Here is a 13,244-nt window from a genome sequence, read left to right as displayed (position 1 = left end):
CTCTTGTCCTGAGGCTTTCCCTGTGAGCGGGCTAGGCAGGCCACACTTGGACTTAGGCACGTGGTCTCTGGGCATCCTGGGTGCCGCCCACAAAATAAAGCAGTTGCGATGCGGGTGTGAATAGCCATGTCAGTGTCGCCGTGCCGCATTTAATTACCAACAGGGCCGCTGGCTCAGACAAGGCTTGTGGCTTTTGTTCCTCCTCTATCCCTGCAGTCCGTTCTTGCCTGAGCTCACCAGACCCCCTGAGAAAATGAAAGCCTACGTGAGCTTTACTTTCATAAAGTAACCATTGTCTTTTTCTCCACCTTGGCCCTGTTGCTATAATGCTGTGCTCTTGGGGGGGGGGGGGGCACCTGGTGCATTGGGAATGTTTGGAAGCATCCCGGGACTCCACCCACTAGGCCCTCACCCAGTGGCAACAGCCAAAAGTGTCACCAGACGTCGCCAGATGCCTCCTGGGAGCAAAATCGCCCCCATCAGGAACCACTGGTGTGTGTGAACCCGCTCTTCCAGCCTCTTCTCTCTCTGCCCCAGGGGTTTGGGTTTTTAGCGGGGAGCGTAAAGCATCGACCGCAGGAAGCATTTGGTTGATTTCTTGGTTTCGCCTGTGATGAAAGAGTCAGATTTGGAAAGAGAACAGCCAGACGCAGTGTGACAGTGACAGCCCTCTCTGAGAGCGAGGTTTTAAAGAGGAACTTGGGAGCGTGTGGCCGCTGAACTCCAGAGCCCTTCCCTTTTGCATTTACGAGTGGGGCCCCACGATCCAGATGTAAGGCTCGTGGGTCCAGACAGCGCAAGCCTGGGTGGGATTAATCTTCGGAACTGTCACAGCTGGCGAGGAGACCAAGCTCATCTGCAGCGGTGTGCACGGGAGCACTTTGACGAGTCCGAAGCGCCATATAAACACAGGGTGTCATTGCCATCACTCACGAAGAAAGAGCCGAGGTCGAAGACCTAAATTGCGCTCCAGGTGTGGAAATCCCCTCTCTCCATCCCCAGCCGTTGGGAGGAACCCTGCTCGCGGGGCTGAATCTCCGTGTGAACCTGCACGGTGGTTACATTTGGAGGCCGTCCTTCCCGGAAAACAGCCACAAGGCCCTTGCTGTTGTGCTCACTCCATGGAGAGCTGTTACGGAGAGAGCGAGGCCAGCCCAGCCCTTTCTTCCCCGTGACTTAACAGCTACTTAACCCGGCTTTATAATCTCGCTGAAGCCCAGAGCCCCGAAACCAGCATATCTGGAGCCCCCTTCGACGGCCGCCCACGCCATTTCAGTCCACATTGATTGACCTGCCTGTTTTTCCAGCCCTGCTTTCCGGTGCTCCTTCGGGCCAGGCATAAACGAGGTGGCCTCTTGGCTTCCAAAGCTCGTTTTGAAGTACAGCTTTTTTTTTTTTTTCATTTTTCATCTTACAAGTCCCGTCAGCTACAGGCAAGGAAGGAGTAGCTCTCAGATGCTGACAAAGAGAATTAAGGGAGGCCCACACTGCAGGGGGCCCTTTGCCCTTTGTGCAGGTTTCTCAGCCTTGGCCCTGTTGCCCTTGGGACCAGATCGTTCTTTCTGGAACAGGCTGTCCTGGGCACTGTAGGGTGCTGAGCGGCGTCCCCGGCCGCCACCCCCCACTGTGTGACAACCTAGAAGCGTCTCCCCATGTTGCTACGTGCCCCTGTGGGACAGAATCGTCGTCCTTGAGAACACTAGTGTGAGAGGAGGACAGACAGACACGTGCCATGATGGGGGGTGGGAGGGGTGCGGCCAGAGGAGGGCCAGGGCAGCACGGGGGTCTGCCGCCTCCTGAGCCAGTCATCCAGGCCTCAGTTGTAACGTCACTCCTCAGCCCTCGACTCGCCACCCCCCACCCCCCCATCATTCTCACATCACCCCATCTCGGGTGTTTTAAAATAGCAACGCTAGGATGTGAAGTTAAAAATGCGCCGTGCCTTGGTTTGCCTGGCCCGGCAGACCTGAGCGCAGGTCAGGCAGGCCCCTCGTCTGTCTGGTTCACAACGATGTCCCCTGTTCCGGGACGGTGCCAGGCGTGTGTGGGAGGAGCAAGACGCAGCCTGTGGGTGGGAAAGTGATGAATCTCCCAGCTCCCAGGTTCGCTTCAGACCAACCCCGCCTCCCTCCCGGGAGCCAGCCCTTTTATGGTTGGCGGGAGCACAGGTAGCGTTAGTGAACCTTTAGGGGTCGCTCGTACTCTAAGTGGTCCCTTTCCATTCAGAGGCAGGCCTGCCGTGTTTTCCCGGGGGGAGGGTCATTTGGAAGTTCAGCGAGTTCCTGGCGGGTCATCTCTCACGTTGGTGTCTTAGTCACTCAGGGGGCAGGTGTAGACCACCTCCTCTGCGCCCAGCGCTGGGGTTTATTCAGAGTCCCTGCTGTCAGGGGCACTTTGCAGGTCCACGTAGGGGACTCAGAGGATACGGGTGGGCAGATTAATACCCGAGGGGGTTTAGGGCTGCGAGTGAAGGCAGGGGCAGGGTTTGAGGAGCCGTGGGCAGATCCTCCATGAGCGATCAAGAACCCCGCCTGTGTCTTGGGGTGGAGGTGTCCTGGGTGGGGTTTAAGAGCCTGAGGTGGGAATGAGTGGGCGTGCTTGAGAAACAGCCAGGGAAACTGTGGGGTTGGGAAGTAAAGGGGAGAGGGCGGAGGAGAGAGCCAGGAGCATGGGGAACCAGTGGAGAGTTCCATAAAGGCCGCTCTGGCTGCGGTGCCAGAAATGGACTGAGGGGGCAAGAGAGGATCTGGGAGGCCATGGAGGGGTCCGTGTGATCCAGGCAGAGTGGGTGGGGAGTCTGTGAAAGTGGGAAGTCCACGGAGGCTCCAGGCGGCCTCAGCCTCTGGGTGAAGGTGGCAGGCACTTGCTGAGGTGAGCGAAGCCTGGGAGCGGTCCGGGTGGCAGGGTGCCACCCTGTGTTTGCGGTATGCTGTCTGGTGAGCTGTCTCCTACCTATCCGGGTGGGGCTGTGTGCGGCCACCACTCCAAGGGCTGGCTATGTGGGGCTGGCCATCTGTGCCTAGGAGTATACCTAACCGTGCCTGTTAGGTCACTCAGGGTAAGCAGACAAGAGAAAAACTTGGATTGTTCTGGAAGGTTTAGAGCAGGGGTTGGCCCGTGGGCCAAAGCCAGCTTGTATTTGTATGGATAGTGGTTTTTACATTTCCCAGAGATGACATTAAAAATGTTTTAGCAGGGGCACTTGGGTGGCTCAGTCAGTTAAGTGTCCAACTTTGGCTCAGGTCACGATCTCACTGTTCATGAGTTTGAGCCCTGCGTCGGGCTCTGCACTGATAGCTCAGAGCCTGGAGTCTGCTTCAGATTCTGTGTCTCCCTCTCTCTCTGCCCCTCCCCTGCTTGTGCGCGCTCTCGCTCTCTCTCTCTCTCTCTCAAAAATAAATAAATATAAAAAAAAATTTTTTAGGGGTGCCTGGGTGGCTCAGTTAAGCATCCAGCTCTTAATTTTGGCTAAGGTTATGATCTCACAGTGAGATTGAGCCCCACATCGAGCTCTGCACTGGGCTTTGAGCCTGCTTGAGATTCTCCCTCTCTGCCCTCCCCTTGCATGCTCACCCACTCTCAAATCAATCAATCAATCAATCAATCAATCTTAAAAACAGATTTTAAGAACACCTGGATGGCTCCGTTGTTAAGCATCTGACTCTTGATTTCAGCTCAGGTCATGATCTCATGGTTCATGGTTTTGAGCCCCATGTCAGGCTCTGTGCTGACAGCTTGGAGCCTGGAGCCCGCTTTAGATTTTGTGACTCCCTCGGTCTACCTCTTCCCCACTTGTGCGCTCTCTCTCTCTCTCTCTCTGAAAAACAAATAAACAACAACAAAAAAACCACCAAAGTTTTGAAATTGTGATAATATTCACATAACCTGAATTCCCGTTTTGTAAGTCAAGTATACAACTCCGTGGGTTTGCATATGTTGACACAACCACCGACACTAATTCCAGAACATTTTTATCACCCCAGAAAGAAACCGTACCTCCCAATTCTCCTCTCCCACCAGCTTCTGGCAACCACTAATCCACTTTGTCTCTGTAGGTTTGCTTCTTCTGGACATTTCATTTCAATGATATCATGTATAACTTTTTGTGTCTGGCTTCCTTCACGTAGCATTATGGTTTCGAGGTTTATCCTCTTTGTACCATGTGTCAGAGCTTCCTTCCCTTTGTTTTTTTTTTCCTAATATTTTGTTTTTAATTTTATTTTAGAGCACATGAGCAGGGAGAGGGGCAGAGAGAGAGAGAAAGAGAGAGAGAGAGACTCTTAAGCAGGCTCCAATGCTCAGTGTGTAGCCCGACATGGGGCTCGATCCCATGACCCTGGGATTGTGATCTGAGCTGAAACCAGGAGTCGGACGCTCAACCGACTGAGCCACCCAGGCACCCCTCTTCTTTCCTTTTTATAGTTGAATAATACTCCATCGTATGGTTGGACCACATTGTTTATCCATCCCTCTGTTAATAGACACTCAGGCCGTCTGCACTCCTGTTTCCGACTCTTTGGTAGATACCTAGGAGTGGGATTGCAGGGTCACATGGTAACTATGTTTAACTTCCCGAAGAACCGCCAGACCGTTGGCCACGGCAGCTGCACCAGGACTGTCTGGCCCTCTTTGCCAAGCCGTGGCCGTGAGGAGAGTTCACCTTGACACAGTGCCTCACTCCAGGGCATTGGAAGGGGTACGCCCCCTAGGTGGGCAGCTCCGATGAGCACAGCCGCCTCTGCAGCAAACCTCTGCCCCAAGGCTGCTCCATCCCCCTAACCCTCCCTGGCTCCTGCTGACTCCTGCTGACTCCTGGCTCCTTCTGCTGCCAGGCCAGCACACCTGGAAGGAAGGCGGTAGAGGTAATCAGCAAGAGCGTCCCCACCGCTAGGGAGAGCCGGTATTTAGAATTGTGGCTGCTGCGGGTCTTTGGCGTGTGTGCTTGTCTCGGCTCAGACTTTTCTTTTTTTTTTCCAAAAAATTTTTTTTAATGTTTATTTATTTCTGAGACAGAGAGAGACAGAGCATGAGTGGGAGAGGGGCAGAGACAGAGGGAGACACAGAATCTGAAGCAGGCTCCAGGCTCTGAGATGTCAGCACAGAGCCCGACGCGGGGCTCGAACTCACGGACCGCGAGATCGCAACCTGAGCCGAAGCTGGATGCTCAACCGACTGAGCCACCCAGGCGCCCCTCGGCTCAGACTTTTCTAGAGTTGCTTCTGCACCCATGTTTTGGGCTGAGTTGTGTCCTCTCCCCAACCCCGTCCCCATGCCCCGCAATTCATACATTGAGGGCCCAACCCTCAGTATGTCAGAATGTGACGGTACTTGGAGACCTTTACAGAGGTAATTAAGGTAAAATGAGGCCCTTAGGGTGTCCTTATAAGAAGAGGAAATTTGGACACACGGAGGGACCCACAGAGACGGTCAGCGATGTGAGAATACAGTGAGAAGACGACCGCCTGCAAGCCCAACATGCCTCCAGAGATACCGACCCTGCCGACACCTTGATCTTGGACTCCAGCCTCCAGAACCGTGAGGAAATAAATTTCTGTTGTGTCAGCGGCCCAGTCTTGTGGTGTTTTGTTACGGCGGCCTGAGTGGCATAGCACACCCGTCCAAGAGGACAGCGAGTGTGCCCGACAGGTGTGCCCATCATGATGACAGCTGTGTGCCCGGCACTCCCCATCCTGCAGAGTCTCCGGGTCCGTGCTTGGTGCCACGTGCTGATATCACCGCCCGCCGAGGGGGATGGGAACAGCGGCTCAGTCTGCTCTTTCTGGTCATCTGATGATTCCCAGCAGTGGATGAGGCCGGCTCTGTTCCAGGCACTGTTCCAGGCACTTGGGATACGGCAGCGAACAAAGTGGCATCTCTGCCCTCGGGCGTTTGCCGTCTGGTCGGGGGTGAACAGACAACGAAATGAGTACAATATGTTATGTGTAGGAAGGTGACATGTGCTGTGGAGGAAAACCGAGCAAGAAAGGGGCTTGGAATGCTGGGAGACAAGGCCATTCGAGTTTGGCGTGGGGCGGTTCCGGAAGACTCGCCGAGAACGTGTCCTCACAGATACCTGAAGCGGAGCTGGAGGGATCCCAACCTGCTGGAGAACCAGCTGTGTGCGCGGGGGACCTGCAGGATGCCAGGGGGTCGCCCCTGAAAGCCCAGTCAGGGTTTGTGGGGCGTCCTCAGAACCGCGCATGAAATTTCAGTTTAGAAACCTCAGCATCCCCTTCTTCATGGGGGTGGTCCTGCCCTGCCGCAAGTTAGGATTCTGGGCGCCCGGGAGAGAGACGTGTGTGTCTGTTTTCTTTTTCATCTTTGTACGGACAGGAAAGCACACAGACGGAGGGCAGGCATGACGACTGGCCAGGGCCCGTCTCCTCTCCCGGGTGACGCGCCCCGGGCTTAGCACCCGAAGTCCCACAGTCCTGGATGGCGTGGGCGGCGGGGCCCCAACTTTGCCGGCACCGCTGGCAGCAGGTGCTTTCACACCTCGGGACACTCTCGCTGCAGTGGGCTGGCTTGAAAGCGCGGGGAGATTCTACAAACAGCCCCAGACTCCACTCCGAAGGGGATTACACCGTGCGCTTCTCGTGCCTTTCTCCCGAACGCTCGCTTTTCAAGGTGTCCGGTTGTCCATCAAACTTCTGTGTTCTTTGGTGAGACGGAGGCGAGTTCAGGAGACTCACCGGGCGCCAGGCAGACGCCCAGAGCGGTGAGGGAGGAGTTACCTGCACGTTCCGTGCAGCGGGGCCCCCCCTCCTTTGCTCCCCGCAAAGGAACGTTTCCCTGCATCTCGTTAAAAACCTCGGCTCCGCGCTGGGTTTTGTGCTTGCTCTTGGCGCAGGCAGGGGCTCTGCCCGGCGTTCCTCACCCCTGTTCCCGGCGTCCGGACCGCCGGTAACTCGGGTCGTGCTGTTCGCAGGAGAATTCGCACAACCACAGCGACTGCACGGAGAACTTCAAGCAGCAGGTGCTGTACAAGGAGGACAAAGCCCAGGTGCCCTTGGAGTCAGATTCCGTGGAGTTCAACAACGCCATCAGCTACGTGAACAAGATTAAGACCCGTTTTCTGGACCACCCGGAGATCTATAGATCGTTCTTGGAGATCTTGCACACTTACCAGGTGAGCGGCCTCCAGTCACACTGCACCGGCGTTCATGGCGCCGCATCCGAGGTGTTCACGTTGTCTGGTCTGAATTCGTCAAACCCTGTAAAATTCTGATCGGCTTTTTTTTTTTTTTTTAAACTGCGATACAGTATACGTAACCTAAAACCCCCCACTTTAATCTTTTCTAAGTGTCCAGTTCAGTGGCATTAACTGTGCAGCCATTACCCCCCTCCGTTCCCAGAACCCTTTTCATCTTGCAAAACTGAGACTCTGTCCCCATTAAACACGAACTCCCCCAGCCCCTGGCTCCCACCATCCTGCTGTCTGTCTCTCTGAATTTGACGACTCCAGGGACCTCCTGTCATAAGTGGGATCATAACAGTATTTGTCCTTTGGTGTCCAGCTTCTTTCATTCACCATGATGTCCTAAAGGTCCGTCCACGTTGTAGCCTATGTCAGAATCTCCTTCCTTTTTCAGGCCGAAGACTGTTTCGTGGCCTTGACACCCCAGTTGTGTTTATCCGTCCGTCCATTGATGGCCACTTGGCCTGCTCCCGTGTTTTGGCTGTTGTGAATATGATACTGCTGTGAACACGGGCATACCAGTACCTGTCGGAGTCCTGTTTAGTTACGATTTGATTTGATTTTTAATTTTTCTCAAGATTTTAGGTAATCTCTGCACCCAACATAGAACTTGAATTCAGAACCCCGAGGTCAAGAGTCATGTGCTCTACTGACTGAGCCAGCCAGGCGCCCCTCGTTAGGATTTTAACGTGCTCTTTGAGGCACCTCTGCATCCAAGAAGTACTAGGAAGCACCTAATAACAGGGATTTAAAAAGGACCTAAAAAGCTGGTCTTCTTTTTATAAGAAAGCTTCGCGATTGTTTTGACAACACAGCTACCCTTTATTTATGCTAATTGCCAGCAAGTTCTGTGCACGGCCTGGGGCGACAGAGATAAGTGGTTGCTGCTTGGTTCGGTCTGGAAGGAGAAACTTAGAGCTCTGCGGGGTGGAGAAAAAAAAGAAGTGTGTGGGAGGAGGCCTGGGGTTCATGGTTGCCAACCCTGGACGGGGGTGGGGGCGTAGTAGGGGTCAGGAGGGGGAGATTCAGGTTGAATTTGACACACCAGTCAGAACCATCAGGCAGCTGAGTGTAGACAAAGGGTGGACTGTCTCGAAGCCAGGAAGGTCTGTGGAGCGCAGTCACAGGGGTCAGATCACATAGAGGGCTTCAGGGGACCTGAGGGCTGGGAGAGAAATGTCAAGGCCACTTGATGGGAGGGCTCACTCCCCTTAGAGCCACGGAGCAGGAATGTCATGCTGTGCACTCTAGGGGAGCCCCAGCACCGCCACCTTTGTTCTGTCACATCCTTGGGGATAAAGTTGACAGGGACTTATTTCTAATGGCCGTCCTGAGTTCTGCTTGCTGTTTCCGCCCCTCCCGACCCGGGTCCCCTCCAGTCTTCATCTTGTCGCTTTAAGCTCCAGGTCGGGCTGTCTTCCTTCAACCATTGGGGTCTTTGTGACTCCGGGTGGACAGGCCCCTCATCCTGGTAGTCCCTTCCCTTCAAGGTCCGGCCTTAGCTCCCGCGCTCCCCTCCCCCCTGCGCGGCAGAACACGCCCCTTCGCCCTTGGGCGGGGAGCGGGCTCATCACTCACCTTGTCCTTCCCCAGCCTCTGGTTGAGGACACGCAAGGGTGGAGGCCAAATCGTTGATGGCACGACTGTGCCCCGCTCTCATTCCGTCCACACTCCTACACAAGCCCCATCCCTGGCCAGGGCTCAGGCTGTGTCGTGCGGTGGGACCAGGACAAAAGCGTGCAGAGCTATTCTCCAGAGCGAGGGGGCCCAGCGCGGGGCACCCCGGGGTGTCAGCGGATGGCAGGCCGCACTCCTGTCTCCTGGTGGTGGCGGTCACGGGCTCAATCGGCCGGTTAGTTCTCTGTTTCGTGAGTCATCCCTCTGTCTCCTCCACAGCGGGATGCCTGAATGTCACAGCCTGGGGTGCCTCGTTCCTTGGCTAACGACTCCTTTTCCCTTTCCCGAAAATCGGCAGAAGGAGCAGCTGAGCACGAAGGGCCGGCCATTCCGAGGCATGTCCGAGGAGGAGGTGTTCACCGAGGTGGCCAATCTCTTCCGGGGCCAGGAGGACCTGCTGTCCGAGTTTGGACAGTTCCTGCCTGAAGCCAAGCGCTCCCTGGTGAGTACAGAGTGTCCACTGTGACCCGAGGGCCACCTTCTTCTCAGCCGGGACCCTGTTTCTCAGGGCAGCCCTGAAGACCAGGCCAGCCTTACCCGCCCCCCCACCCCCACCCCCGCCCGGGACACACTGGCTTCCCCCAGAAGCCACACAGCGTGCAGACACCCATGGGCCCCCCGTTCAGTCTCACGTCCACATCCTGCTGGGGCAGGTCCTGCTGTGGAGACCTGCCTGCAACCGGTGCCCTATGGGCAGGTGCAGGTGGGGGCGGTCCAAGGCAGCGTGGGGAACGGGGGGCACAGGGGGCGAGGAGGGGCTTGGGAACGGAGGGCAGGCACGCAGACCGCATCCTCGGCCTTTCCCCCCTGCCGTGGCCTGAGGCCCGCCGGGCTGCCCTTGAAGGATGTGTCCTTTTCATTTTATTTTCTGTGAATGTAAGGCTTTTTAAAACTTGAAGTGAAATTCACGTAACGTAAAATACACCATTTTGAAGCATTCGGTTCAGTGGCATTTGGTTCACAGTATTAATCAACCAGCACTTCTGTCCAGTTCCAGAGCATTTTCATCACCCCGAAGGAGACCCTGGCCCCTGGGCGCAGGCACTCCCCGCTTCTCCTCGCCCAGCCCCCGGCACCCGCCAGGCTGCTTTCTGTCCCTGTAGATTGACCTATTCTGGACGTTTCGGGTAAAGGAGATCACATGTCACGTGGTCTTTAGTGTCTGGCTTCCACTCAGCGTGATGTCCCCGAGGTTCATCCACGTCATGACATGCGCCCAGCCCTCGTTCCTCGTTATGGCTGAGTCATACTCCTTTGTGTGGACGGACTGCATTTGCTGTATCCCTTCCCCCGTTAGTGGACATCTGGGTTGTTTTCTTTTAGGGGATTGTGAGTGACGCTGCTGTGAACGGGCACGTGCAGGAATTGATTTGAGTCCCCGATTTCAGTTCTTTGGGGTCCATACCAAGGAGTGGAATTGCTGAGTCATACGGAGACTCTATGTTTAACTTTTTGAGGAGCTGCCAAACTGTTCCACAGCAGCTGCACCGTTTTACATTCTTACCGGCTGAGCACTTCACCTCGTCCCCAGCATTTGGTGGTTTTTGTTTCGTTTTGTTTAAAAATTTTTTTTTTCTAACATTTATTTATTTTTGAGAGACAGAGCGAAACAGAGCACGGGCTGGGGAGGGGCAGAGAGAGGGAGACACAGAACCCAAAGCAGGCTCCAGGCTCTGGGATGTCAGGCCAGAGCCCGACGCAGAGCTCGATTCAGCAGAGCTGAATCTGTTTATTAGCTTTATTTTTTATCTATTTTTAAAAGCTGATTTAGTTTTTGAGAGAGAACATGCAGGTGGGGGAGAGGCAGAGAGAGAGAGGGAGAGAGAGGATCCCCAGCAGGCTCCACACTGTCAGCACAGAGCCTGACGCAGGGCTGGAACCCGTGAATCGTGAGATCGTAACCTGAGGTGAAATCAAGAGTGGGATGTTTAACCGACTGAGCCACGCTGTTTGTTAGCTTTAATAGTCTTGTGTCTTCACTAGGAATTTTTATATACGTGATACCATAATGCCATCTGCTAATACAGTTTTCCTTCTTTTCCAATTTGGGTGCCTCTTACTTCTTTTTCTTGGCCTAATTGTTGTGTTGAATAGAAGTGGTGGGAGCAGGCATCCCTGCCTTGGTGCTGACCTTAGAGGGGAGGCTTTCCGGCTTTCAACGGAGTGTGCTGGGAGCTTTGGGCTTGTCGTCAATGCCTTTTATCAGATTGAAGAAATGCTTTTCTATTCCTAGTTTGTTGACTGTTCCGTTTCCTCTTTTTGTTCCCCGCTTTGGACGTTGAGTTGGGGCGCGAGCACACAAGCGTGCCCACTGCTCCCCCTCCCCCCTGCCCCATCTTAGGGCATCACCACCTCTCCAGGGTCCCGCTTCTAAATGAAGATGTGGTCGGGGGGGAGGCAGGGCTGGGGGCAGCAGTCTCGAGTCGGGGGCTTGGTGGGATGGGCACAGGAGTCTGGGTTTGGATGCCATCAACATTCTAGGTAGAATCGCGTGGCCTCCCAGTGTCCATGAGTGCCGTCTCTAAGTTGGGATACCACCCAGAAACACTTCCTGACTCAAAGTTCCAGAAGCTCTGTTCCTGTCAAGTCGGGAGCTGTAGCCTGTCCTTCCAACCTTCCTGGAGCCTTGGGCGTGCTCAGGGGCTGGAGGGCCGGGCCGGGCCCTGGGAGCACACAGTCTGGGCCGAGACACTGGCTCGGCCTCCACAGGGGGGCTTGAGCCAGCCGCGTCACCTCCTGCGCCTCGTTTCCTTGTGTCTCACGTGGGGATGATGGCCTTCCTGCTCAGATGCAGATTGGCAAGCTATCGAGTGCTTTGCGCTCAGCCTGGGACACACGCGGTACCCCAGAAAGAGCAGCTCTCGTTGTTCAGGGAAGGCGGGCGTAGGACCCAGACGGATTATCCCCCACCCTCTCCCAGCGCCAGCGTCCCCCCAGAGTGTCCGCCCAGGCGCAGGGCCTCCCTCTGCCCCGCCAGGACCGGCCTGCACCGGCCTGTGGGAGGCCCCTGGGGAGTACCCGGGGAGGGCTGAGCAGAGCCCCCTGGGGACAGGGAGCTCCCCTCTCCCAGAGGCTCTCAGCTGAGCCCACCTGCTCGTGTCCCCACCCTCGTGTGCGCTCTCGGCCCTGCGTGTCTCTCTGAAGTGCCACAGCCCATGGCCCTCCTCGGGCGGGCCCCCTTTTCCCACACAAGGCCCCCTGCGGTGCTGCGCGCGCCCTTGTGTTGGTGCGCCTGGGGTGCAGCTGTGCGCACTTGGGCCCCGGTAGCTGGGGCTGAGTGCTGCCGCCCGCCGGCTGGCCCCGACCCACCCCCTCCTGTGGCACACTCGGTGGGCTGTCGGACTGTCGTGCTTTCGGATCGGGATCTCGTACCTGGGCTCCGGCCTGTGTGGTGGCAGCTCTCATCCCGGGCCCTGCCCTCTCTGGGGGCAGCGCGGAGGACAGGGGCAGCCCATCCTCGGGGCAGAGGCTCCTGGCCGAGTCCCAGGCCCGCTTTCACGGTCCTGGCAGAGATCAGGGGGCCAGGGATGTCCCCTTTCTCAAGAGCGCCCTGCCTGGACAGGAGCTGGAGGTGCAGCACTGGGGGAGGGACCCTAGCAGGTCCTTGGGGCTGCGAGCCCTGCCTCTGCAGGAAGTTGGGAAAGCGGGCGCGGAGCCCCCCTCTGCTAGAGTTGTGGGGGTGGGGTGCACAGCAGACACGTGGTGACTCACAAACAGGCGGTCCGAACTCTGCAGGCCTGCAGCAGGCACAGCCTTACTTTCCCCTTGAGGTTTCAGTCTTGGTCCTGTGTCCTCAGTGCTGCGTGGGGCCGGCCTAGCCTTGTTCTCCGATTGCCATGGCCGCGCGCCCCCTGCTGGGCACCGCTGAGCATTTGTGAAGCGGGACGCTGACAAAGCCCACCCTGGAAGAGTCAGCTCTCCCTCCCCAAAAGCACCTGCCCACACAGTTTCTTTAAATAGCAGCTGTTATCAATTCAGCAGAGGGTTTTTTTTGTGTTTATTGATCAGAGCGTCTTGTACATTTTAACAGATTGAATGAATTTTTTTTAAACTATTAAAAGCACCCACATACAATCTGTTGTATAATTTGATGTTTTATTCACCATCCTTTATGTTAGTTTTTGAATTTCCATTAAGACTGCAGCAAAAAGAAACCAAAGATGAAATCCGATACTGTGCTAATTAAACGTGACCACTTGGCCTAAGAGGGGTCAACAAACTTCTTTTTTTTAATGTTTGTTTATTTTGAGAGAGAGAAAGCAGGAGCAGAGGAGGGGCAGAGAGAGAGAGAGGGAGAGAGAAAAACTCCCAAGCAGGCTCCGTGCTGTCAGCACAGAGCCCAACGTGGGGCTCGATCCCACAAACCCTG

The 13,244-nt window shown here is 55.7% G+C and overlaps 1 protein-coding gene across 3 annotated transcripts in view; it reads left to right on the top strand.

The window, feature by feature from the left end:
- The window catches only part of SIN3B (SIN3 transcription regulator family member B), a 37,973-nt gene that overhangs the window by 2,283 nt on the left and 22,446 nt on the right, over positions 1-13,244 (top strand). For all 3 annotated transcript variants that reach the window (XR_008297208.1, XR_008297209.1, XM_027038259.2), the window contains exons 4-5: positions 6,929-7,129; positions 9,174-9,317. Coding sequence is in view for 1 of the 3 variants with exons in the window: in XM_027038259.2 (XP_026894060.1) it covers positions 6,929-7,129; positions 9,174-9,317 (345 nt within the window). In the remaining 2 variants the exon portion in view is untranslated. The remainder of the gene's footprint in view (positions 1-6,928; positions 7,130-9,173; positions 9,318-13,244) is intronic.

Source organism: Acinonyx jubatus, chromosome A2 (genome assembly GCF_027475565.1).
Source record: "Acinonyx jubatus isolate Ajub_Pintada_27869175 chromosome A2, VMU_Ajub_asm_v1.0, whole genome shotgun sequence".
NCBI classification, from domain to species: Eukaryota; Metazoa; Chordata; class Mammalia; order Carnivora; family Felidae; genus Acinonyx; species Acinonyx jubatus.
Note: the sequence above shows the minus strand (reverse complement) of the source record. Positions and strands in the feature narration are given on the sequence as shown.